The sequence below is a fragment of the Serinus canaria genome, chromosome 19 (genome assembly GCF_022539315.1).
Source record: "Serinus canaria isolate serCan28SL12 chromosome 19, serCan2020, whole genome shotgun sequence".
In the NCBI taxonomy this organism is placed as follows: domain Eukaryota; kingdom Metazoa; phylum Chordata; class Aves; order Passeriformes; family Fringillidae; genus Serinus; species Serinus canaria.
The window spans coordinates 2,548,255-2,572,900 of record NC_066332.1 but is presented as its reverse complement, the minus strand read 5'-3'; the positions used below and the strand labels follow the sequence as shown (position 1 = coordinate 2,572,900).

The window sequence follows — 24,646 nt, the reverse complement described above, 5'->3', positions numbered from 1 at the left end:
AATGGTACAGATATTTCTAACACATCACATTCCGGCCTGACCACAGGCTCCTTCTGCTCCTCAGCAGTGGCAAGCAAATGTTTCTCACCCCAGTCAGCAGAATGCTTCTCAGTTTCTCCTCTTTAATCCTTTTTTAGTGCCACCTGCAGCCTAAAAGGAAAAAAAAAAAATCATTGGAAGAGGGTGAGGGAAAGACAGTTGTGTTCAGGATCTTGCATGCCTTGAGTTGTCCTGGTTTGGCCAGGAGCACACGTGAATTGCCTGGGATTTAGTGTTGGGTGTGATGGAGCTTGAAGCAGTTTTGTCCTTTTCAAAGGTAGAGCTGCAGTCACAGTCCAAGGGGGACATCTGAGAGGACTTCCCCAAGTGTTGAAACAAACTGAACTATTGCAGGGAGGCAAAACACTCAGCAAAACACATTTCCTGCAGCCCCACACAGAGGAGGAGGAGGAGAGGGTGGAGGAGGTGTTATTTGTGAAGAGGATTAAAAAACTGGATGAGAATGAATCCTCCTGGCTGTAGAGTCAGGGCTTTTCCAAAGGTGGCACCTCGAGCCTGTTTGAAGCCAGTTCCTGCTCCATTCAGAGTTAAACCATCACTAAACAGAAATGAACCCTCCCAGCTCTGGGCCTGTCCAGCCAAGCTTTGTTTGGAGGTTTGGGGAGCTCCACAGTCAGATGTTGGGGTGTTGCTGTGAGCCTGGCCTGGCACAGAGTCCCTGTGACCCCCAGGACACCCAGACACGGGAGGAGGACTCAGGGCTGCTCTGCCTCCCTTGGCCTGGCTCCCCTTCCGTGCCTCACTTCATCCCTCTGAACGAACCATTTGCACTTTATTCCTCATTCCAGTTCAAATGTGGCTTCTGTGGCTTCCACCACTCCAACTTTTTTCCATTATAGAATTGTTTACATTCTCTGGGAGAGTTCTGTTCCCTTGGCCTGGCCTTCAGGTGGCCCTTTGCAGCTGTTTGGTAAAATGGCTTTTTTTTATTTTTTCCATTGGCTACTCCCTGTGAAATTTTTCCTTTTGCAGACAATTGTTGAGACTGGGAGGGCTCTCAACAGGAGGGTTTGGAGGTTGTTCAGCCACTTGCAGGGTGGCAGCTCTGCTGGGAGAGGCTCTGCAGCATCTCCACTTGGGCATTTTGTCCTTGTGTGCTCCCCTGGGATTTTAGGACCTGTTTTATCCACCTTGGGTGCAATTTTGGGTGATGCTGAAGCCTTGCAAGAGCTGGGGGCTGCTTGTCTCTACTGATAGTAGTGATAAAATTTGTCTCATGCTATTCCAAATAAGCTGCCTGCAGTTCCTCTGTGCTGTGGTGTGTATTCCAAATTTTGTGGAAGTGAAAGCCCCACCTCTGGATTCCCTATCTCACTGCCTTGGCCATGGCCTCAGGGAATGAGGGAATGGTCATTTACAGCTCGAACAGGGAATTTCCTCCATGAAAACCTTTCAGGGGAGTTTCACTGCAAATTTCTGCAGGTGAAAACCATTAATTTTAGGATGATGGCTTGAGACCTTTTTTTTTTTGTCCCAAGGCAGCTGTCAGACCTGGAGAGGGAAAAGCAGGGGATGGGATTAAATCCTCTAAGTTTCAGACTGAGAAAGGGTTCCCAGGTTTGCCATAAATGTACTTTACAGTTTTAGGGAGATTTTCAAATCTCTTTGCATCTGCCCTTGATGAGTGAAATAGAGAGATGTTGTTTATTTAGTTCTGAAGCTGCTGTGGAGATGATCTTGCTACAGCTACCAAGAAGCTCATTGCCATTAGGGCCTACAGAAATATTAATAATATAAATTATTACTCCTTGGTGCATTCTTCCAGGCTTTTTTCTTCCTTCCATATCAAAATCTCTCTTGTGTATCAATTTCTGGATCCCTTCTTTTTCAGTTTTATTTCACTGAACCTTTTTCTTCTCCTCAAGAGAGGCTGTGCCTCATTTATCATCTCACAGGTTTTGCATTTCTGCAATCCAAAATACACCCAAGCACTCGGAATGAGCCTCCTGTAGAGCAGCAAGGAATAAATAAAAGCATTTTCTTGCTCTCAGAGCGGCTTGTCCTTCACCAGTTGCACTCGAGAAGAATGGGTTTATTTGGAATTGTTTGCATATGACAACAGTAGCTACAGCTGCCATACAGAAAATATAACTGGTATTTTATTTCAACATTCTTAATTCACTGCCATGAAAGTGCCAGTGTGGGTGTCATTGCTCTGCAGTGGTGGTGAGTGAACCTCACCTCCCCAGCAAACCCAGCAGAGCTGGAGCTTCTCCTTTTGTGTGGGACCTGCGCTGGAATTTCACCCTTTAATGTGCAAATGAAGCTCTTGGGGCTGGATGTGTCCCTGCATTTCAAAGGGAGCTCTGGGAGCCTGGGCAGGGCTCAGCTCTCTCACACTTTCCCTCTGCTCTGTCATAAATTCAGCTTTGGTTTTTGGGGCTATCTCAAACTCCCTTATTGCTCTAATAGAATGAAAATAAATGAAGTTTGCAGATAAAAACATCGATGAAATTTGCTGACAGTATTTCCCAGCACGATGTCAAAACCCATCAAATAATGAATAGCAGAATTAAGGTTTGTGTAATGATACTTTTACATTTATTTAAATGTGTGGGTTTACATAAAGACCTCACTTTAATGCAGTAATTTTATTTTTTTCCCCCTCCCTCTTCCCTGGACAGTGTTTCCATGACCTTTGTTAAGTGATTGTTTTTAGCTACAATGTCTGGTGTTCAGATTGTTTGAATTGCTTCTCAATTATTTTGTATTAAAAATAATGGCAATTCTTTCAGGTTTTTAAACTATGGAGCAGTTCATTTCTTGAATAGATTTTCATGCTTCTTTTTTTTGGAGGTCTGTCCAAAAAAATCTTTCAGTGTAAGACAGAAACTAAAATTAATTCAGTTAAATGGCATTTAAATAATGTTTAAGTTTTGAATTACATTTCAAACCATTTTTTAGCAGAGAGCACTGAGGTCCCTTTCTTGTTTACTCAGAAAAAAACAGACACAAATTAAACAACTGGCTGTTGGAGAAAAATACAGAAGTTAAGAAAGTCTGCTGCAAAATGTCATTAAACCCAGTCATTAAAAAAATCAATATATAATTTAAATGCCTAATCCTCTAAAAGCAGCAGTAGGGAAAACACCTCCTCTAATAAAGCTGTAGGTCATAAATACCTTAAAGAGAACATTGTAAAATCGTTGAAAATTCCTGGTTTTTTTTAAAGGATTCTTATTTCTCTTTGACAGCCTTCTGAGTGCCAGGGCAAAAGCTGAAAGGCTCCCTAACATTTCAGTGGCTCAAAAGAAAGATTTAATGTTTTTAAAAGTAGCTCAACATCGTGATTCTGATGGTCTTAAAAGAAACTCCAACCAACAAGAATTTTACCTAAATAACATTATTTAAAGAGAGAAGCACTGAGTTTTAGCCTAGGGACAAATGTCGGGGATGGTGGTGGCTAATTTTAATTTTTATTCTAACTCACATAAAATACAATTGAATTTTTTTTTCTTTTTCAGGGTCCACACATAGCCTCAGTCACTCTTGCTGCCTATGAATGTAACTCGGTGAATTTCCCTGAGCCTCCTTACCCGGATCAGATTATCTGCCCTGATGAGGAGACAACTGAAGGCTCCATCTCCTTGTGGGCAATCATCTCAAAAGTCAGGCTGGAGGCCTGCATGTGGGTAAGGCTTGTTTCAAAACCTCCAATTTCTATTGGTATCTTTAATTTCTGTGGCCAGCAATTGACAAAACTTCCTCAAGTAGCAGAATGATGAAGCCCAAGGTAACCCTGATCATTTTAATGCTTTTTAATAGGATATTCCTGGGATGTTTCTATCAGCTGTAGTTTCCTAAATGCTGGAGAATCTGAAGGCTGTTGATGTAAAAAATAAATTTTAGGAAGGGTGTCTGCACCCCAGATGATCTGGCAGCTCTCAGGTCAAAGCAAGAAATAATTGCAATAATTTTGGGGCTGTAACAGGAGTGAAGCTGCAGTTCCTCATCTGCAGACTCAGGACCTCATCTCACAGCTTGTTTAGGCTGCAGCAGTAAATTGCATTTCATTAAAAAGTGTTCTTTTCCACATTTGTACATATTTTAATAAGATATTTAACTTTTTAATTGAATTGGATTTAATTTAAAAGTGTTCTTTTCCACATTTTTACATACTTTATTTCTGTTTCTCTGCCTGCTTCCACTTTTCACTTAAAAGCTGAGCTGCTTTTCCTGTGTAAGTGAATCAGGGTCTTAGGAAACTTTGTCATTGGAACTTCCTTTCATTTTTCCCCTTTTTTTTTCCTCTGCAGCTTCTTGTAGAAGTTTAATTTTTGGAGAATTTTGGTGGGCCAGGCTGTTTTTTTCATGACATGTAGATCATTTTGAATTGCAGTTTACACAGATGCATCTGCTGTGAGCTACATGCCAAATTAACTTTATTTTGCTGCTGGCTTCCTGTCCTAGCTGGTGATTTAATTACTAAATTCTTGAGTTGTCCAACTCAAATGCAGAGAAAGGGAATTCTAAAAACATTCGTATCTGATGCCTGCCCTGGTATTTTTTAATATATAAGGCAAGTGGTCACTATAATTTCTTAAATAGCAGCTGCTGTGTTAGTTACAAAAGTTCCAGTCAGGTTGTGTGAGTTTAGTAACTAAAATCAAAATAGTAACAGAGAAAGTGGACTCACAGCCCTGTCAAAAAGCAAATTACAGCTTAAATTTGACTCTTAATGAAAGGCCAGAATTGTCTGAAAGCTCAGTAAGCAGCTAATCACACAAATACTTACAAGACTATAAATATATCTAAGATTTGTTTTTATTTTCTTCCTCATCCCCCTCTGCTGAAATCTGTTTAATAGAGACAAGCAATAAAAATGGCATTTACAGCTACGTTTCTAGGGTTGCAAAATAAAAATGCAGTTGAGGGTAAACATCTCTTGCTTCATCTGCAGCATGTAAAAACTGAGCTATGAGGAGAATTAAGCTCAGAAATGAGAGAGCAGAGTTGCAGCCTCTGGAATCTTGTGTCCTCCAGAGCAGCCATGGGGGAGAACAAGCAGTGCCTTCATGGTCTGAGCTCCTTGGATTAGATTAGGGAAAGGACAGGAACATTTGTATCCCACTTTTCCACCCTTTTCCGCCCTTTTTCAAGTTGCCTGTCAGCTACCTTTGCTCTGAACTCTGTCTCCTCTGGCTTTTCCCTGGGGAGCATCCTCTGTCCTCCCCTGGTGTCTCGTGTAATGTTATGCTTTCTTGGAATGTTTCTGAGTACATAAACATTGCTTGCTAATTTCCTGTAAGCCAAATCAAGTTGGCAATTGCTGCTGCTCTGCTTCCAGAGTGTTTCTTTTGTCCTAATTCCAGCTCACTTCTTATGGAAGCTGTGGAAGAGAGTTCTTTTGGATTCTCTCACTCCTAAGCTCAATGTCCACTTAGCAAAGAGAAAGGTGACTTCCAGAAGAGGCTGATTTTTGCAGCTCACCCCAGGATGACTCTGCAGAGCTGTGGCTGTAAAGCTGCCCAGGCTGTGTGTGCCGTGGGGTGAAATGGGAGGATTTTTCTGCACAAGGGTCACCAAACCATCAGCAGCCAACTTCAGCTAGAGATTAAAATCATTGCTAGTGCCCAGCGTGGCAGTGATGGCCAAGGGCTGATAATGAGTGTTACAAGGATTTAATCTCCCTGAGTTATTAGGTGGGATGAAATTGATGCTTTTTGCAATCCCTGTAAAAGTTGGCTGCAGCAGCCCTGGCCTGCAGAAGGGCTCAGAAACAATCTCTTAGGTGAATGCCAGTTTTCACAGCCTCCCATCCCACAGGGACAAGGAATTCAATAGTACCCTATATTTTTAATGTGTTGCAGCCTTTTTGTTTTTTACAAGAAATAAGGGGAAAGAATAAAAATGTTTAATTGCTTGGGATTAGCAGAACAGGCTGCCTGTGTCCTGAGCAGAATCAAATCTGCTTAAAAGACTCTAGTGGAGTCATTTCCCAGTTTCCTTTTCTGAATGTAAAAGAATTTTGATTAGCATTTGCCTTTCCAGTTTGTTGTGAGTCCAAGGAATCTCCGTGTAAAACTGGCATTCAGAGTTAAAGGGTGAAAATATCTAATGTTACAAAAAGCAGTTAAATAGTTACTGGTTTGGAGCCCTTAACTGCTGCTTTTGCTCTTTTTTTTTTTTTTTTTTTTTTGCCTTTATGCACTTAAGGAACCTATCTCCAGCAGACATGAAATCATATGATTTTTGTTGCACTTCTGAAATGTTTTGTAATAATGAGCATGTGACTTATCCAATTTAAAGAAAGTTCATGTCCAGTACACACATGCAAACCTCTTCCTCAGTTCGCAGAACGAAGCCAAAGCAAATTGGCAGAGCCTGGAGGAGCAATGTGACTTTTTCTTCTTGCATCACCCTGAGAACATAACCTCAAGTTAATTTTTCTGAAGTGTTGTTGCTACTGTTTTCAGGCTTATCTTCCCCTTGTGCCAGAAATATGCAGATTAATGAAGTTCAGCTTGTTGCAGTCATTTAAATTTTTTCTTCTGTGGAAAACAAGGGCATAAACATTTGAGGTCTGTGTGCACTTCGGGTGCTTAAACTGAGGATTTAACTGCGGTGGTATTTAAAACCACAACCTGTTGATTTGGAATATCCACAGCAGCTGGAATTCTTGCTTGCAGCTGTGTATAGAGCAGGAACAAAGGAAATTGAAAAGCTTTCACGTTGCTTCAAAGGAGGAGAAAAGCATTTGTTACTCACTGCTGACCCTGGGAGAGAAAAGCCATCTGCAGGGAGCACATTCCCGTGCAGTGCCCAACTATTGTCTCTTACCTGCCTTAAATTTAAACCATCCTGAGTTAATTCCAAGTTCCTGTTCCATTAGCCTCTGTTTATCCATATGTTCAATCTTAGCTTGTCTCTCTTTTTTCTCTTGGTTAAGCTAAAGCTGCCTTTGCCCACAAGACTGAAATGAGTCATTTGATGTCCTGAGAAAACAAATACAATTTTCCTGCGGTGAGAAAGCAGCCGTTCTTTCATCTGGGGTTGGCTCCAGCTATCCCAGCTGAAGGAGAGGGAAAACTTGAGCTCAGGCTTTGCTTAACCTTTTTTTTCCTTGCTGTAGTAAAACCTGAGTCTGTTTTCTAACAAACACTTGCCCAGAGTCTCATGACTGAACAAGCAAACTCCGGGACAGCACCGGGGAGGAGCTCCCGGATTATTCTGGAGGCCCCTGGGGATCAAGGGTTGTCACATGCTGGGGAATGTGTCTGGCATCATGTGGTGGTGTGAGACACAGCAGTGCTGACTCAGGATGTGTGGGACAGCAGGGATGTGGGGGACAGCAGGGACGTGGGGGACAGCAGGGCCACCAGCTCCAGCCTCCCACGGCTCCGGCCACGCGCCGCTCCACGGGGCCCCAGGGATGCACAGGTCGTGTCTGCTTGACCCTGCAACCCCCAGGCAGGGAAAAGAAAGGGAAAGAGGAATTCAAAGAGCAGAATTCTGTTGGAAATGATGGGAATCCTGACCTGGTGGGTGAAAGCAAACTGCTCCAAACAGCTGGTCTTGTCGGCTCGGAGAACGGCCACGGGATTTGTGCATGTCACATGTTTTGTGTTTGGGAATAAACAGGAAAATAAATCAGGATTGTTCTTTTCCCAGGGTGCTGGTACAGCCATTGGAGAGCTGCCCCCCTATTTTATGGCGAGGGCAGCCCGGCTGTCGGGTGCTGAACCTGATGATGAGGAGTACCAGGAATTCGAGGAGATGCTGGAACACGCAGAGACTGCACAAGTAAGGACAGTGTGTAAAACAACAGAATTCATGAAACACAGAGCAACTTACAGGGGGTAATTAACCATTCCAATTCAATGAGAGAGGGGGCCAAAGAATCAGCTGGTGTGAGTTCACAACAGACTTCCCAGGGATGGAAAAAGATCCTGCACTGGGTGATACCTGTGGTGATGGGAGGAGGAGAATGCAGCTTGTTGGAGCAGATAAAATAGTGCAGCCAAGTATTTGCTACAGGTACTGCAATTGTTTAGAGTTCCAAGAACAGCACAATAAAGGTAGGGAGACACTGGGCTGGGAAAACAGGGCTGCTCTTCCATAATCCTGGTTGTTCTGGCTGCATTAAAATCCTCCCTGGCCCAGAGATGATTTTCAGCCTCAGCTCATCCCTTTCAGATGACATTTGCCTGCTTTGCCACTGACACCCTCAGGGACCAATGTGTGACCCATTCATCAGCCTGAGGAAATATTTTTCCTGATGTGGAAATGCAGCAAAACTGCTCCAAGTCCCTTTTTGTTGCTCTTGTCATTTGTTTTCTCCCGGGCTTGAATAGTGTACAGCTTGCAGTTGATGCTGCACATCAGTCAGGTACTGCTGGGGATAATTTTTCCTTCAGGTCAGGAGTTTGTATCCTGGTCACGAGTTCCTGATAGTGTTTTAGACCAAATCAAACATTTTTTCCTCATGCTGTTTGCCACCGAATTTTTCCCCTCTGTATTTTTCCTTCTTATCCTGTTTTGTCTGCCACGAAGTTGAAACGGGTCATGAGACTGCTGTTAAAAACCAGCAGATGCTATTTACCATGCACTGATGTCTTTAAACTCCTCTGCCAGGGTAGTTTCTGGAGATAAATATACACTTTTCTTTTCCCTCCTTCAAAAAAATGGATGAAGCTTGAAAGTGGTTTGTCTGGAAATACTGAGTGCAATCTAGTAATTCTAACAGTAAACCCTGTGTTTCCCAAAAGCCTCCCCCTACTAGAAGGTTCCAAAGGGTTTTTCTGCTATTATAAATAGTAAATTCTTCTATTTTTTAAAAGATGCAGCAGGGGGGAAAAAAGAATCTGCTTTGTTCTTTTGTCTCCCATCAATCTTTGCTTTGCAAAGTAATCCCTTAACTGTACGAAAATCAAGTTGTGGTAAAAAAACCAACAAGGAAACCAGTTCAGTACATGACTTCAGTATCTGTGTTTACTGAAACTCTCCCAGCAAATTATATGTGTGTACAGTTGTGGGAGCAGCCAGAGATGGTTTCCAGAACGCACTGTGAGATTCTTGGGAAGAAAATTTTTGCTAGAGAGCATTTTGTCAGGCCAGGCCAAACTATAGCTGTATTGACTGCCTGGAGTAAACAAATGGCCTTGTGGAATTAATGAAGGAAAATGAGGCTGTTATTTACCAGTACTTTTGATTTTATTTTCTTGGCAATTGAGTTTGGATTGGAGCGTGTTGTTTTGTGGATGGATGGCCAGGAAAAAAAAAAAATCATCTTTCAAACTCCACTTGTGGTTTGGTTTCTATAAACTCTTTTAACATGAGGCTTTGACAATCTGATTAAATTGTATTGTGCTCATAAAACTGACAGTTCAGTTTTTTCCATTTGCTAATGTGACTTCCTTTTTGCTTTTGGCTTCAATCATGTTTTCTCTGGATGTCTGTGGGAGACAGGCCTGCCTTTCCTATGACCTCTGTAAATCCCAATCTCCAGCATAGCTTATCACTCTTTGCCCTGTAATTTGTATTCATGAGCAGTGGTGATGTCTATTTTTAAATTGCTCATTAACAATTGTTATTACCTCCATCAGCTTTCTCCCACTCTGAGTCTGAAGCCTCACATGGGGGCTCTGACAAGTGTCCTGTGCCTTGGGGATGCTGCAAATGCTTGATGTCAAGTGACAGGAGCATTTTTTCAGTAGAAAAGTCTCCTTGCACCCGGCTTTTTTGAGAGTTTTGGGGATGGGTGTTGGATTTGGAAGAAAGCTGAGCTGCTCTTTGCCCATGAGGCAGAGCCAGCTGCTCTGACGTGTTTGCTGTGTGTGAGTCGTTCAGAGAGCTCATTGCTGCTGCTTCTCAAAAACAATGGTCATTTGGAGAAACAGATGAGCATCTTCTCTGGTGAGAATAGATCATGGCTACAGCATCCAGCCTGAAGGGTCTGGGAGGGGGAATATGCTCCTGGCTGGGCCACAAAAAACCAGCCAAAAAAGGGACCTAAGAGGATTAAAGAGAGGAAAGGTTTAGTGCTCCATTCAGAGCTACACAGAGTAAAATGCCATTTACTTTAAAGAGTCTATTGATGGGTTTTCTGTCCTGAATGTCAGATCTGAGTGACCTGTCTCCTTGTGCTGCCTTTTGAGAGAGCTCATTAACCTGCAGCCCCTGAGTCTGTCCTGTACTTCCCATTAGCACACTGGAGAAAAAGCCCCTCATTTTAAAGGAACACTCACTTCTCCTTCCTCGGTGTCCCTTTGTGTGCTCACCAGTGAGTCCCAGTTCCGTGCAGGGAGTGTCACAGCTGCCTCCTGGCCGTGCCCTGCAGAAGGGGGTGGCTTTTCTTTGTCCCCAGAGCTGCCACAAGGCAGAGCCCAGCATGCCCCAGCTGGGATTTGTTCATACTTAAAAACCCACCAGCGTTTCAAACAGCATCTCAGCTGCTGTCAGCTCTCTTGCAGTCGGATTCCAAAGTGAAGGAAGGTTTTATCAGAGCTCCCTTTTGGCCACAGGGAGTATTTCCAGTGCAGCCTCGGTTAGGGGAAGTGAATGCTCAGTGCTGGGGCAGCACTTTGGGAATGACGCACTCACAGACACTTGTGCAGTTTTCTGTCCCACACACATGAGCAGGGACTCTCTTTTTGCCAGTTTAATAGTTGCTGGTTGGTAATTTTTCTCGGTTCTCTGTCATGCTGAAACACTTCAAGCTGAGGAGTGAAAAAGCAACTTTTGGTGCCAGCTTCCCTCAGGGTACTCGGTGACAGTGCGTGGGCCTCGGTGCTCCTTGCTAGGAGGGGAAAGTACTGATATCTTTGAATATCTAATCCTTAATGGCTCTGAGTGTTTGGCTTCATTAAGTGGCATTTCTTTAAGAACTAATGATTTACACATCGGGGGTTTGCTTCTGTGCAGCCTCGCCCGCAGCCAAATTTCCATATAAAAATATTTTCTAGTTGCCTGTGTTACTATCAGCCACTGCTGTTTGTTTACTCTCCAAGCTGTGTCCTGCCTGGGGAAGAACACAGCCTTGGAGAAGGGTTAAATCCATAGAAAAGCCGAGGTGCAGCAGGGCTGGTTTGGAAATGACTGAGTGCCATCTGCACACTGGCTGTCAGTCGTTGCTGGGACCTGTTTTTGCCTCCACTGAACCTTTACTGGTTGTGGTTTGTCTGGCCATCACATGACTTCTCTGAAAATTCCCCCTCCCCTCCATTTCCAGTAAACTGTTTGAACAGGAGTGACTCAGACTGAAACCAGCTTCCCTGTAACCACAGGGCTTGTTAAAGAATTTGTCAACGTGGACTCGAGAGGGTTTCTATTCAACCGAGCTGCAACCGCCTGCCTTGGAGCTCCCCCGAGCCCCCTGCTGCTCCCCGAGGGCAGCAAGGGGTTAAATAAGCCCTGTTCCCCATGGGGACAGGCACGCACAGCATCCCAGCCCTGCTGAAACCCTCCCTGCTTCTGCACATCTTCGCGTGGGGCTGCTCTGCGCTGGAGCAGAACAAAGTCCGTGCCACACCCGGGAGAAGGCAGCGCTGTGTTCTGACACGACACTGACTTCACTCCCCGGGAATGATCAGGCACGGCTAATGAGCGAAATCTCGCTTAATTAGCAGCCTTTTAGATGGCCAGATTCAGAGCTCAGAGCGGATCTCTGCCGTGATTAAATTAACAACTGCTATCTGATAAGTTCCTGCTTGAAAAGGCTGCTGGCTTGTTTAATCAACAGCGTTTAAGGGTACTTGGGACAAAAAAAAAGAAGTTCAAGCAGACCACAAGCAGGTTTTTATAAAGCATTTATCATAAAAATGGAAGTGGAAGGGTCGTGTACAATAACTGGGAAACCTTGACTTCTTTTTAATTTTTTTTTTTTTTGGCTTTCCCAGAAATCACTTGTTTGAAAAGGAACATCGAATTCCACTCATCCTTTCTCTTGCTCAGTCTTCCCTTTCCTCATCAGCTTCCTCTCTTTATTAATTGTTATTTATTAACTGCTGTGGGTGGTCACCAGGAGGCTGCTCCTCACACCCTGCATTCCTCAGGTTTGATGCCAGTTTTTGTTAATAGCTCTAGGGGAGGTTTCTTCCCTTTTTTTTATGGTGGTCTGTAATTAAACAGAAATTCACAACTGATTGAGCTGCACTTTGGACTAAAGTCCCCACGAGTGCTGGGGAGTGAGGTGACAAAGTGACAGTGTGTTTTCACAAACGATATAACAAGCAGTGGTACACTGAGTAACAGCTCAGCTTTGAACTGTTCTCCAAAATTACCTCGGTTCAAATAAGTTTTGGAATGAGTCAGTGGCAGCTTTAAATAAGGGAACTCGAGCACTTCCTGAGAGAAGAGATAGCAAAGAGTTAAAACAGGCAGAGGGGAGACAATGAGAGCTGTGAGTAAGGAATGTGTAAAGCACCTCCTGGTTGGATTTCTTTGGGCACTGGCAGGAGAACGTGCCCACATTGTTCTATTCATTTGCACACCTGCTCACCGATAAGGAAAAAACAGCACAGGGCATTGCACTCATTACTAATGCTGGCTGGAGATGACTTCTTGAGCTCTAATTTGAAGGGCTCTTTGTGTCTGTTCCCTAAAAAATTATTTCAGTGTTCGGTGTGGAAGTACAGAAATCAGAAATCCCCCAGGCAGTGAGGAAACCTGGGTTACTTTGCAACATTTTCACTCCTATTAGGTCTGGGGGATTTTCTCAGTAACAAATTTCTCACTTTACACAGAAATTAGAAATAATGTCACCAAGTGTACTGGAAATGCTGGAAGCTGCATTTGCACAGGAGTTGTGGAGAAGCAGGTGGTTGAATTCTGTCACTGGAGTTTCATGCCCTGTTCTCTATGTGTTGGGAATGCTCAACACAAGTTTCTAAGGGGAAAATTTGTCCCTAAATACTTGATATTTCACTCCTCAGTATTCTGAGAAAGACCAACGAATGATCAAAAGCTGGGTCAGAAAAGCTGTTTTGAATATTTTTTTTAAGGACAACCTTCAATAACTGATAGAAATTCATTCTGGTATCATAATCAAGAAAATGGCTTTTTTTTTTTTTCCCTGCTCCAGACACTGTTTAAATATCTGTGTTGTACAAGAGTCTGGTATGCAGCCCACTTCTCTGAGCTGTCTGGGAACCTCTGTCCCTTCCAGGGAGAACAGGGGAGAGGTTGCACATCTGGGCTGAGAGGGAAGACTTGTGTGTGCTAAAGGCTTTGTCAGCTGTGTCAGAAGTTCCTCACTTCCATTCTGGTTTAATCTTTAATTTCTGTCTGAGTCCTGTGTGGAGAAACAATTTTTTTTTTTTTTTTTTTTTCAGTGCTGATGGCTTTGAGTTATCAGAGATTGAAAATGTCCATTTTTGTGACTGGTTATCAAAAATTCCTTCATTAAAATGTCTGGATCTTAAACCACCTCAAAATAAGACTTGATTCTTTAGACTGGATTTTTTAAAAATTAACAATATTGTGGAACTGGCAGAGCTGTGCTTACAATAACTGATTGCAGTGGTGGCTTTGAGATAAATGAGAGATGCAGGGGGGTTTGGGCAGTGCTGGGATGTTCCTTTACTCCACTCATCCCCTGCCTGTGGCTGCAGTATCTTGTCATGGAATCACAGAAAAATTCACCTCCACAGGGACCTGAGGCAGTTTCTAGTTCAACTTCATTTTTTTTTTCCCTAGTCCAGCTCAGGTTCCTCAGGGCATTGTCTGGGCTGGTCCTGGAGCCCTCCAGGGCTGAGGCTGCACAAGTTCCCTGGGAAATCTCCTGCAGTGCTGCTGACATTGCCACTGACAGCTCCCCTCCCTGAAAATGGGCTGCAGGATCTGCTCTGCCCCCTCTCCTGCCAGATGGGAATAGAAAGTGGTTGTTCAGCAAGGAAAGAAATCAGTTTATTTCGAGTTTCTGTGCGGGGCTGGGAAGCTGCAGAGTGTCAAAGTGGACACGTTGCTGCTCTGAGGAGCAGAGGTGGCAGGGGATGTGGTTAAAGGGGCTACAGCTCTGCAGGACAGATCTGATAAGGCTGAAAGGACATGCTCCTTCCTCTTCCTTTGGGCTGTTTCCTTTAATTGTGTCTCATTCTTTACAAAATTTTCTTTATTCTTACAGTGTGTGAAGCAAAAGGACTCTTTATGTAGAAGTTGGAGGGTTTCAGTTCTAGCTGTGGGAAAAGCTGGCTTGAAATGGGAGTTACAGAGCTCACAGAGCCCTTGAATCTGTGTTCCTTTTGGTGTTTCCCTTCTGAACCTGAGTGTGGATGGCAACAGGCTGAAATCTTGAAATGGAAGCTCCTGAGATGGAGTTTGTTGTAAAAACCCATTTTTGCTGGTTCTTCCCTCGAGAAGGGGGAGGGAGAAAGGAGGGAAATAAAAAGTTCCTACCTTGGTTCAGATGATTAATGAAATGAAGGAAATACCTGGAAGTTCCTGGTGGAACTAATGGACTGCTCCAGAGCTGGCTGACTTCATTCCTGCTCCTGTTCATGGGGAGATCTTATTTACCATGAAATGGATCCACAATTTGGAAGTTTCACACTTTTACTCTGAGACAGGCTAAAATTCAATGCCCAGGAAAGCCAAGCCTGCTGCTGGAATGGACCCTTCACTCTGTTGTCTCTGCTCCCACCGGGCTTGCAAAAAATTCAGCTCCTCACACAACTCTGTGGCTTCTTTTGTCTGTCTTTTCTAACATCTAACAGCACTTTTAAAATTTGATAAGAGGACAATGGGCTTAATTTTATTTTCTATAGAAAAATTTAAGGTTTTCTGACCCAAGAACTATTTGTAGCTACTCAAGTCTGAGTTTACCAAGTCCCAGAGATGAGCATCCTCCTGATTATCTCTGCATTGCAGCATCACCCCTTAACCTTAACATGCAGCCAGCGTGAAGATTTTGAAGAAAACAGATGTGGAACTAAATCCCTCACAATCTGTGTCCTGCATTCTCATCCTCACAATGGAAGAATCCACCTGTAGATAGAATTTCTTTGGGATTTGTTTGTAATATCTGCTCTATGTTCATCCTTGCCTACAAATATTCTGAATATTGAGCTCTTACCAGTTTCAAGCCCTCAGATCTCCAGCACAATCTGTTTCATGAGGCTTTGTGGGTGCTGCTCTCTTATTTCCACAGCTCTTGTACTTTTAAAAACTGTTTTCATTTTCAGCATCTATCTCCTTTTCTCTTGCAAATTTTCCATGATTACCCAACACCTTTTCCAGAACTGAATGCCTCAGAAAACCCAGACTTCTCATGAAGTGAAACTTCCTTAGAACCTGGAGTATCTGCCCCGTGCCTGTTGTGTGTAAATCCTTTTCTTTCATCAAACTCAGTGCTGGCTTAGTTCTGCCACCATCCCATCACTGCTTTCAGTAATCCTTGAAAACTTTTTTTCCAGCTCTCTCTTTTGGGGGTCTGATTTCCCAGACAGGACCTTTCTCTCCCAGATTTTAGGGTGATGAGGAAGTTCAAACCTTACCCCTCACACCCCTGCTCTCCAGGCATCCAAAGGAAATCTCCCCTTTGAGTTTGCCCCTCTGTATTTACCTGGAAGCATTTTGGAGAAAGCTGGAACAAAGATCCATGAGCTGCTATCAAATACTCCTGTTTATGATTTATTCATATTTTTGATATTTTGGAGGGGGTTGAGCAGTGGTTTTTGGCCAGTGAGTGCTGAACCATTGTGACCTCCCAGCCTTGGGTACCTCTGGGGCTCCCCTGCAGTCAGTGCTTTATTCCAAGGAGTTAATAATTCCTCCCAGTCTGAAATCCTGGAATCCATTGCCTGACCACAAATGGTCATTCTCCCATAAGTTGTGTTTGATTCCATTGTGTTGTAACAGAAAGCCAGAAGAAACAAAATACTGTGCAGCTCATTTTTAACATAACTGGGATTTTTACATAAAGAGGGGCACTGTCTTTGTAGGCAGCTCTTTAAATGTTAAGGACTCTCTAATTTTGGTGATCTAAGTGGTAGCTTCATACCCAGTCTTCAATTTTTTTGGGGAAAAAAATGTTCTTTACTTCAGATGATTATCTGGAGAATTAAACTTTTTTATTGTAACAATCATAGAAATAATGCTCAGATCTTGAGGGGTTGTCCACACAAGAGAGACACATTTGGCCTGGGGAATGTGCAGGAGGAGGAACTTCCCTCTCTGCAGCTGCTCCAGAGTTCTGGAGAACCACTGAGGTGTAACACATTCAGATCTCTCTCTATGCCCTTTCATTTTTTCCCCCTCATTCTCCTGTTTTCTGTCAGAGTCACAAATCCTGTGTGCCCCCTTCCAGGCCTTCTAGAACAATCTTTGAACTCCTCCAGGCCAGCACCCAGCAGGTGCTGGAGGAATGTCCATGGCATGGGTGAGACCTCGTGAGCAGGGAATGTGCACCAAGAGCTTGGGATGGAATTGTGTTAAATTCAATCTTTGTGTAAAATCTGCCAATTTTCCCAATTTATTGTAAAGTGCTCGAGGTATTTACAGCAGGAAAGAAAAGGGAGAGAAGTTTTGCCAGGCCTAAAAACCCTGGGATGTGGATCTGGGTGGGTTTTTTCAGAGATTGAGCTGGGATGTGATGGGAGCTGTTGGTTTCTCAGTGCTCCTAAAATCTGATTGCAGCTGTTTGAAAATGAACTGTCCCATTGCACAATCTGTGCAGAGCTGGGGAAGTGGGGCAGGTTTTTTCTGGGGGATTCAGTCCAACTCTGATTATTCAGAGCTCCTTGGATACCTCCAGCTACTCCTGTGGATCAATCCCCCAGAGGAAGAAAAAAGAGGCTCCACAATTTCAGTGGGAACAATTCATTGTGACTGTTCTGTTACAGAGGGAAAGGAGGAAAAAAATATTTATTACAATTATTTTTTCCTCAAGCTTGTTAGTTAAATCTGGTGAGGTTTTATTTATGAAAACAATTTTATTTATGAAAACAATTTTTATTTGTGAAAACAATTTTTATTTATGAAAACAATTTTTTTCCTTGAGCTTGTTAGTTAAATCTGGTGAGGTGCTGGTTCTTCCCTCACACTGAGGAGCTCACCAACTTCACAGTGAGAGGAGAAAGAAGGGAGAGATTAAATTATAAATGGAAACCAAATAAAACAGAGGGATGGGGCAGCACTTTGGAACTCAGACAAGATTGTCCTTTCCCTCTCCCAGGAAGGATAATATTTACTCAGGGGGAACTCTGAGGCAGAACAAGTCAGTTCTCCTTTACCATCCCTTTAGGGTTGGGAATTTGGGGGGGATTTTTATCCCATGGAGCCAGTGGGGTGAATGAAATGATGAAAAATTCCCTTTTGCTGAGGCTGAGCAGATCCAGGAGAATTCCCCCAGCCCGAGCTGCCAGCTGGGCCTGGGGAATCATCCCTGACCTTTCCCTGCTCTGCTCCAGCCCAGTTTTGGGATGTGATGATTAACCCAATGAAGTCATCTTTAATCATTTAACCTTCCTCTGCCTGCTCTGTGGCACTCACAGGAAATCTATTTCCAAACCCCAAAAAATAAATCATCTTTGAAAGGGACACAGTGAGCTGAAGCATCCTGAAATGTTCTAAAGAATGAATCACAATTACTGCGAGGCCAGTCCAGTCTAGAAACTTTAATTTGGGGGGAAAATGGTTTGCCTGTAAGTAGCTGAACTTTTGTCTCTTTTCATATATATATATATATATATATATATATATATAAAATATACTTTCAAATATTTATATACATAGATATATATTTTTATATATAATTAATATTTATTTTTAATTTATGAAAGTTATTTTATTTCAAATGCTGAAATAAATAGAGAAAAGATTGTTCCCCATGCAGGCTTTAGAAAAGAAAAAAAAAAAAATCCTGTTGTGAAAGAGGTAAAAGTTGTAAAACTGGGGATTGTGTTCTCAGAGAAATGAAACTTTGAGGGCTTTTTTATTGTTGCAGATGTCACAAAGATTTGTCAGACAAAATTTAAGGAAGGAACCAAAGAGAAATAGTTCTGAACTTGTTTTCACAGAGTAAATGTTGAGGCTGGAATTCATAGTTTTGTTGCAGCCCTGGTAGGTTTGTTACCCTGCAAATTATTCATAGCTTTGATTCTATGAAATCACAGAAAATAGGCACCAAAAAATCTTTAATTTGTCTTTTGGCTTATTTAGAAAATTTGGAAAAAAGGAAGACCAGTGACAAGTTTTTTGAGTGAAATTTTTAGAATTTAAAATTTCTCTTTCCATGAAGTACTTTGTGATAGACAATGTAAAACCAAACCTTAGCAAAGAAACAAGCTGAGTAATAACTTCAAAAAATAAAGTTGTGAATTAACAAGGTGAGAAAATTTCCTCCAACATTGGTTTTGGTTTGGGTTTTTTTGAGACAAACTTGTTAAATTTATTTTAAAGACTTTCATTATTAGCTTTTTAATGTTTTATATGTTTTTAGCTGGAGGGGAAATATTAGTTTCAAGGCAGCCTTGAATTCGGTAGTTGAGAAATGTGGGTGAGGGAAGCTGGTTCTTTTTAAGAAATTTGGTTAAAAATGTTGCTTTCCTCTAATTTTATCCAGTCAATTTATATCTAATTATAATAATATATTTTATTAAAGCAGCTGTGCTGCAACTTTGAGTTTATAGGTCATTTTCTAGAGAGTTTATTTCCAATTCCAGCTTGTGAAAATGAATACAACAGTGCATTAGCAACACAGTAAAAGATAATGGGGGAATAAATTCAAATCAGAATAGAAACAACTTCCATGCAAATAAATCACGGAGCCATTTGAATAATTGTCTTGGAGTGTTTTATTTTCAAGATACTTTGCCATCAGATTTATGGAACTGCAAGGAAAAAATATTTATTGGCTTTTAAAAGTGAAATTATTGCTCCAAGCCCGTGAGCTTTGGGAAATGGGGGAGAAAATAGGAGCTGGAAATGGCCCCAGTGAGCTCTGCTCCAGAAATCCCTGAGGGGGGAACAATTCCAGGGACAAATTCCAATTTCCCAAAGACAAAATCTGCTTTAGCACCTTTTGGTGTTTAAATCAATTTGTAAAAAATCCTGAAGATTTTTCACTGTGTGTTTGCCTGGGGAACTGGAGAGGTGTTGTTTTCCTTGGGGAAAATCCTAGAAATAAATAAAATAAAAGAGTATTTTTATCAAATAGAAATTATTCTTATAAAAAGATCAATTCCAGGCCACCTTTCCCAGGAACAAAATCTGCTTTAGCACCTTTTGGTGTTTAAATAAATTTTTAAAGAATCCTGAAGATTTTTCACTGTGTGTTTGCCTGGGGAACTGGAGAGGTGTTTTCCTTGGGGAAATCCTAGAAATAAATAAAATAAAAGAGTATTTTTATCAAATAGAAATAAAAGAGTATTTTATTCTCTCCATCCCAAATGCTGAGGGGAGCTGGGATCCCCTTTTTTGGGTTCTGTTTCCTTGGAAATAACCACGAGGGAATTTGGGGCTGCAGCAGGAACTGCTCTGGATGTCGCAAGAATTTTGGGCTTGGTCGTCAGGAAATTGTTGTGTTTTGTTGTTTAGAACAATTCCTGTCAAAATTCACTCTTTTAATAAAAAAATAAAAATAAAAGAAATAAAAGCAAAAATGAGTTTTGCTTTCCAGATTGTTCCCTGTCAGAATAAGCTCAAGGGTTTGGTGTCAGCCTCACTGGGAGCAGTTGAATCCTTCGAGTTCTGGGGGGATCCTACAAATGTCAGGGAAAATTGGCATTAAAATGTGAATTTTGATCTCTTCCATTTTGTAATCATGAGGCCAAGGTGTAACTGCTGGTGAAAGTGTGGAAATTCACCTTTGTAGGATATTCTAGAGGGGTTTATATTCCCCTGTGGTTAAAAATGTCCCACTGAAAGATTTAGGAAATCTCATTTCTTTGGCATTTTTCTTTCAGTTTTAATTTGAGTTATTTTTTCCAGGCATTAAATAAAATAAATAGAATTATTCTGACTTTAAAAATAATTGGGTTTTTTTGTTTTTTTAAATTTTCAAATAGGGAATTTAACTGTTTGAAAGCACAGTAATGAAGAAAAGTTACTGCTTGAAAAAAGGGTGTAGAAAGAAGCAAAGGGTCTCCTCACAGATCTGTTGTTTTTTAATCTGCCACAGAAAATGTTGTCAGATCTACAGCTTAAAATTTAAATTATATGCAAGAACATTGTAAAGTAATTGTAGTTTTCCTTCCTTAGTGTGTAGTATTTAAGGTTTCAACAGAACTGTAATCAAGTTTAAATTGCATAAATGTGATTTTTCTGGATCACCCTGCAGTTGCTTTAATCAATAATTCATGATATTCTAAATTCTATAATTCAATAGTAAAGGCTGGAATTTAGAATATCATGAATTATTGAATAAAGTCATTTCCTTGGGTAATTTATTGCATTGCTCCTGGAAAAAATCAGAATTTTCTTGCTTATTTGTAGGTTTTTAGAAAGGAATGGGAAATTATTTTTTAATGTTTGCTATTCCCAAGGATTCCCAGCTTTCTGCAACTGTTGTGGCCAAGCCTGAGCAGGGAGCACTGACCGTGCTTTTATTTTTCTGGACAGTTTTGCTTCAAAAGAATTTTATCTCCTGTAAATTCCCTTCTCACATGCAAAGAAACTCCTTGTGAGAATCTTTATTTTTGTTTTTTTAAGGGGTTTCTGAGGTGTTTGGCAAATTTTGAGCCTCAGGAGTGAGGACTGATCACAAAATTAAAGCTTTGTACAGAGCAGCTCCAGTCCCAGGGGCTGCACCTCCCCTGCTTTGAAAGTCATTTAGGCTCAGTAATTAAATTCATTTTTAATGGATTTTCCAAGGCTGTTGTAGGCAGTGCCTGGAATTGGCAATTTTGGTTGGGATCCTGGGTTTGGGAGAGCAGATCTGAGGATGTTCTGGGATTATTGTGCCCTTTCTGCCCTCAGAAAATTCCATTTCACCACTGGAAATGGCACTGGAGGAGCTCATTCCCTCTGCTTGTTTGAGGAATAGGTGTAAGCAGCCCTGGCATTCCAAGATATGGGAAATAAAGAGTGGAAAATCTGTTTGCACAGCAGTGGGAGCTCAGTGCCACTCACAGGGTGTGAAACCAAAACTCAGGGCATGGGCTGCTCACATTCTACCACCAGTGTCCCTCTAAACTCAGGGTTCAAACTGACCTTCCTGTTTAAAATTCCTCCCAGTCCCAGGTGGGAAATCCTGGGGATCACACACCTTCTGAGCTCTCTTCAGCTGGGTTTCCTCAGGAATAATTTGATTTTCTCTTTGCAGGACTTTGCTTCCCGGGCCAAGGTGGCCGTGCAGAACCTGGTGCAGAGGGTTGGGTTCTTTGGGATCCTGGCCTGTGCCTCGGTGAGTTTCCCCAGGAACTGGGCATCCATGGGCACAAAATGCAGCTCTTGCATGTCCTGCCATGCAGTTCATGTTTGTTTGCACTTTCTGTCATCTCTCAGGGAGACAAACCCTGCTGGAATTGTGTTATTGTTGATGTCTTGTGTTTGACATTCTTGACATCCTCAAATCCAGAGGTGTGCATGGGTTGGAGAGGGGAAAAGTGCCTGCAGAAATCCTGGTTAGGGTGTCCATCCATCCCTCCCAAAGCTCCCAAATCTGCTCTTTGGGTCATTGGGAACCAGAAAGGGCAGAACAAGGAAGCAAATTGTGGCTGTGGAGCTACAAACTGCTCATGGCTTTTCTAATCAAGAGGTGAAAGGAGCATCTCCAGTGATGCTATTTTAGTTTTTTATGCTCTTCTTTCAGAATTAAAAAAATCATATTGGAGGTTTAACTCACTCTCAGGAGCTGGTAGGAGAGGTGTGCCTCGTTCTTCATCCCACACACAAGCTGTGGGATGTGATTGCAGAGTGTGGGACCCCCAGTCCCACATTTTTTTGGGATAACCACAACATTACCCAGCTCTGAGGCTTTCACTCCCCTCTTGTCCAGCATCTCTTGGTTCCCTAAACTGTAAAGATGACACAGCCAACTGCTTGCTCACAGTGGGTAACCTGTGTTAGAATTAATTAGAGTTGCTGACATAAAGCTCCTGCTCACTAATCCTTGGGAAAGTCTTCTTGGAGTGGAGTTTAGCCCAGAAGCTGCTCCTTAAATCCTCCCAGGAGCTGCTCCCTGCTCTGACACATCCCTGCCCCAGCCACTGCCTGTCCTTGTCACCAGCACAGCTTGGAGCTGGCAGGGATGAGGGACAGGGCAAGGTGGAGGGATGGGGAGCAGGAGGAAGGGGTTGGCAAACACCAGAGGAGGCTGCAAACACCCCAGAGTTCCTGCTCAGTGATATTTAAACATTTGTTTAACTTCTTCCCCACTTTGCTGCCCAGGCCCTGCTCAGCCCTGGGCTGGGGGAGGGATGAGGATCCACCAGGGCACACCTGGGCTTTGAGTTTGTAAATGTGAGTTTATAAATGTGCTCACACAACAGCTGCAGGAGAAAGGGAGAGGTGGAAGGTTCCAGAGCCCTTGGAAGAGCAGGGATGCAGAGCTGTCCCTCTGTGGGGCACCTCTGGGTGAGCCAGGGGAAGGAAAGCAGCCCCCAATGTGCTCCTTGCAGTTGGCTGTGCCCCCACCAGCCCAGGGGCTTGTCAGGATCTCTCTGTGCTCTACCAGGTGTCTCCTCTGCTTGCCTCCATCCCCTGTAATTGTGATCTTCCTTCTGGATTTTAGGCAGTTTTATTTGAGGTGTATTTTATGAGTGGAGAATTTGCTGCTGAAGTTGTAATGGCTGTCCCAGCTGTGGGTCCTTGGCTCTCAAGTGGTGGCTTCTAAATGCTGCATAAAGACACCAGCAAATGGAAATGAAAATTCTGCAGGCTTATCCAATGAAGTCAACTGACTGTCATGTTCTTTAGTGGCAATAAGGAAGTCAGGATTGTCTGGAGTTTATTTCTATATAAAGGCAGCTCTGGGCAAGGAACAAAGCAAGAATCAGCCCCCAAGTTCCTCGCTGTGACTTGTGAGAATTTGCCCTCTTGTTTTTTGTGGCCTTTTTTTGGCAACTTTGAGTAACAAGCACAGAGAAAACCTTGCTGGGGATGTGCTGAGTAACTTCTGCCCGTGGTGAGCTGTACCCACAGCACCCCTGGCCCAGACTGCTGCAGGGATTAAAATGTTCTGTGAACCAACAAAAATCCCTCAGAGCAACCAGCCCAGAAGAGCCTGGAGCAGCCTTGGCTCCAGGAGCAGGAGGCTCTGGGACAATCAATCCCTGCCAGCCCCAGGAACAGGAGGCTCTGGGACAATCAATCCCTGCCAGCCCCAGGAGCAGGAGGCTCTGGGACAATCCCTGCCAGCCCCAGGAGCAGCAGGCTCTGGGACAATCCCTGCCAGCCCCAGGAGCAGCAGGCTCTGGGACAATCCCTGCCAGCCCCAGGAGCAGGAGGCTCTGGGACAATCCCTGCCAGCCCCAGGAGCAGGAGGCTCTGGGACAATCCCTGCCAGCCCCAGGAGCAGGAGGCTCTGGGACAATCCCTGCCAGCCCCAGGAGCAGCAGGCTCTGGGACAATCCCTGCCGGCTCCAGGAGCAGGAGGCTCTGGGACAATCCCTGCCAGCTCCTGTGGCCCTAGCAGCTGCCCCAGGTGGGCAGGGGAGGTGGAGCCTGCTCAGGGACCCGTGGTTAGAACCCAGTTCAGATTTCCTCCTCTGCAGGTGCTGCTGTGGCTGCTCATAAATCTGAATTGCTGCTCTCCAGCAGTCCAGTGCAGCCCTTTGTCACAGGTTGCAGCCTTGGTGGCAGAGTGTCCTTTATTCTTGATCTGCACTCTTTATTTCTTTATTTAAATCACAAAACACCAGCAGCACCACACTGCTCCTGGGAGTGACCCTGCTCAGACACTGCCCCTGTGCTCCAGGCTGAGAGGGAAAGGTTGGAATTCAGACACTTTCTTGATTTCATTTCAAAAATATTTTACAGATAGTATCACGACACCAAAAGTCAGGCCAGCAGTTTAATAATAATAAAAATTCTTTTAATTTTAAATGAAATGCATATGCTTAATAAAATCTAATCAGTGATCTTAAACTGGATACATATGACTATAAATGCCAGTTTTTAATGTAGTTTCTCAGCTGGAAATCACTGGGGATCAGTTGAGACTCTGGCTTCCAAGAGTGATGTGCTTGTCAGAGAGAAAATTTGATAAATCACTCAAAATGGCTTTGCTGTGGTTTCTGTGCATTTCACATGGAAATTTTCATTAGCTTTTTTCAGGATCCAGGGGTAAGGAGGGACCTTGGGAATGGAATTGTCTGGGACATTGTCTAGCTGAATCCCAGAGACTGAAGTTCTGTGGTGGGACATCAACATTTTTGTAATTATTAAGACACAAGAGTTTTGGATCAAGCTGGAGAAGGGGAAACTGTTCATTTTTCAAAATTTGAAAAATTCATTTTTTAGCCTGTGTGGTGTTCCTGTCCATCCAACATGTGCTGCAATTCCTGAACCTCTTTCTCTTGCACTCCACAGATCCCAAACCCCCTGTTTGACCTGGCTGGGATAACTTGTGGCCACTTTCTGGTTCCCTTCTGGACCTTCTTCGGTGCAACCTTGATTGGAAAAGCTGTGATTAAAATGCACATCCAGGCAAGTGCTGCCCCTGCCTCGGGCCAGAGCGGGGGAAACCTTTGAAACCTCCTTGGATTCT

The 24,646-nt window shown here is 43.1% G+C and overlaps 1 protein-coding gene across 3 annotated transcripts in view; it reads left to right on the top strand.

Annotated features, from left to right (window-relative positions):
* VMP1 (vacuole membrane protein 1) overlaps positions 1-24,646 on the top strand; it is a 59,948-nt gene that overhangs the window by 21,292 nt on the left and 14,010 nt on the right. For all 3 annotated transcript variants that reach the window (XM_009094808.4, XM_030233754.2, XM_018919487.3), the window contains 4 exons: positions 3,525-3,692; positions 7,672-7,803; positions 21,260-21,340; positions 24,469-24,585. In XM_009094808.4, coding sequence (XP_009093056.1) covers positions 3,525-3,692; positions 7,672-7,803; positions 21,260-21,340; positions 24,469-24,585 — 498 coding nt within the window. The remainder of the gene's footprint in view (positions 1-3,524; positions 3,693-7,671; positions 7,804-21,259; positions 21,341-24,468; positions 24,586-24,646) is intronic.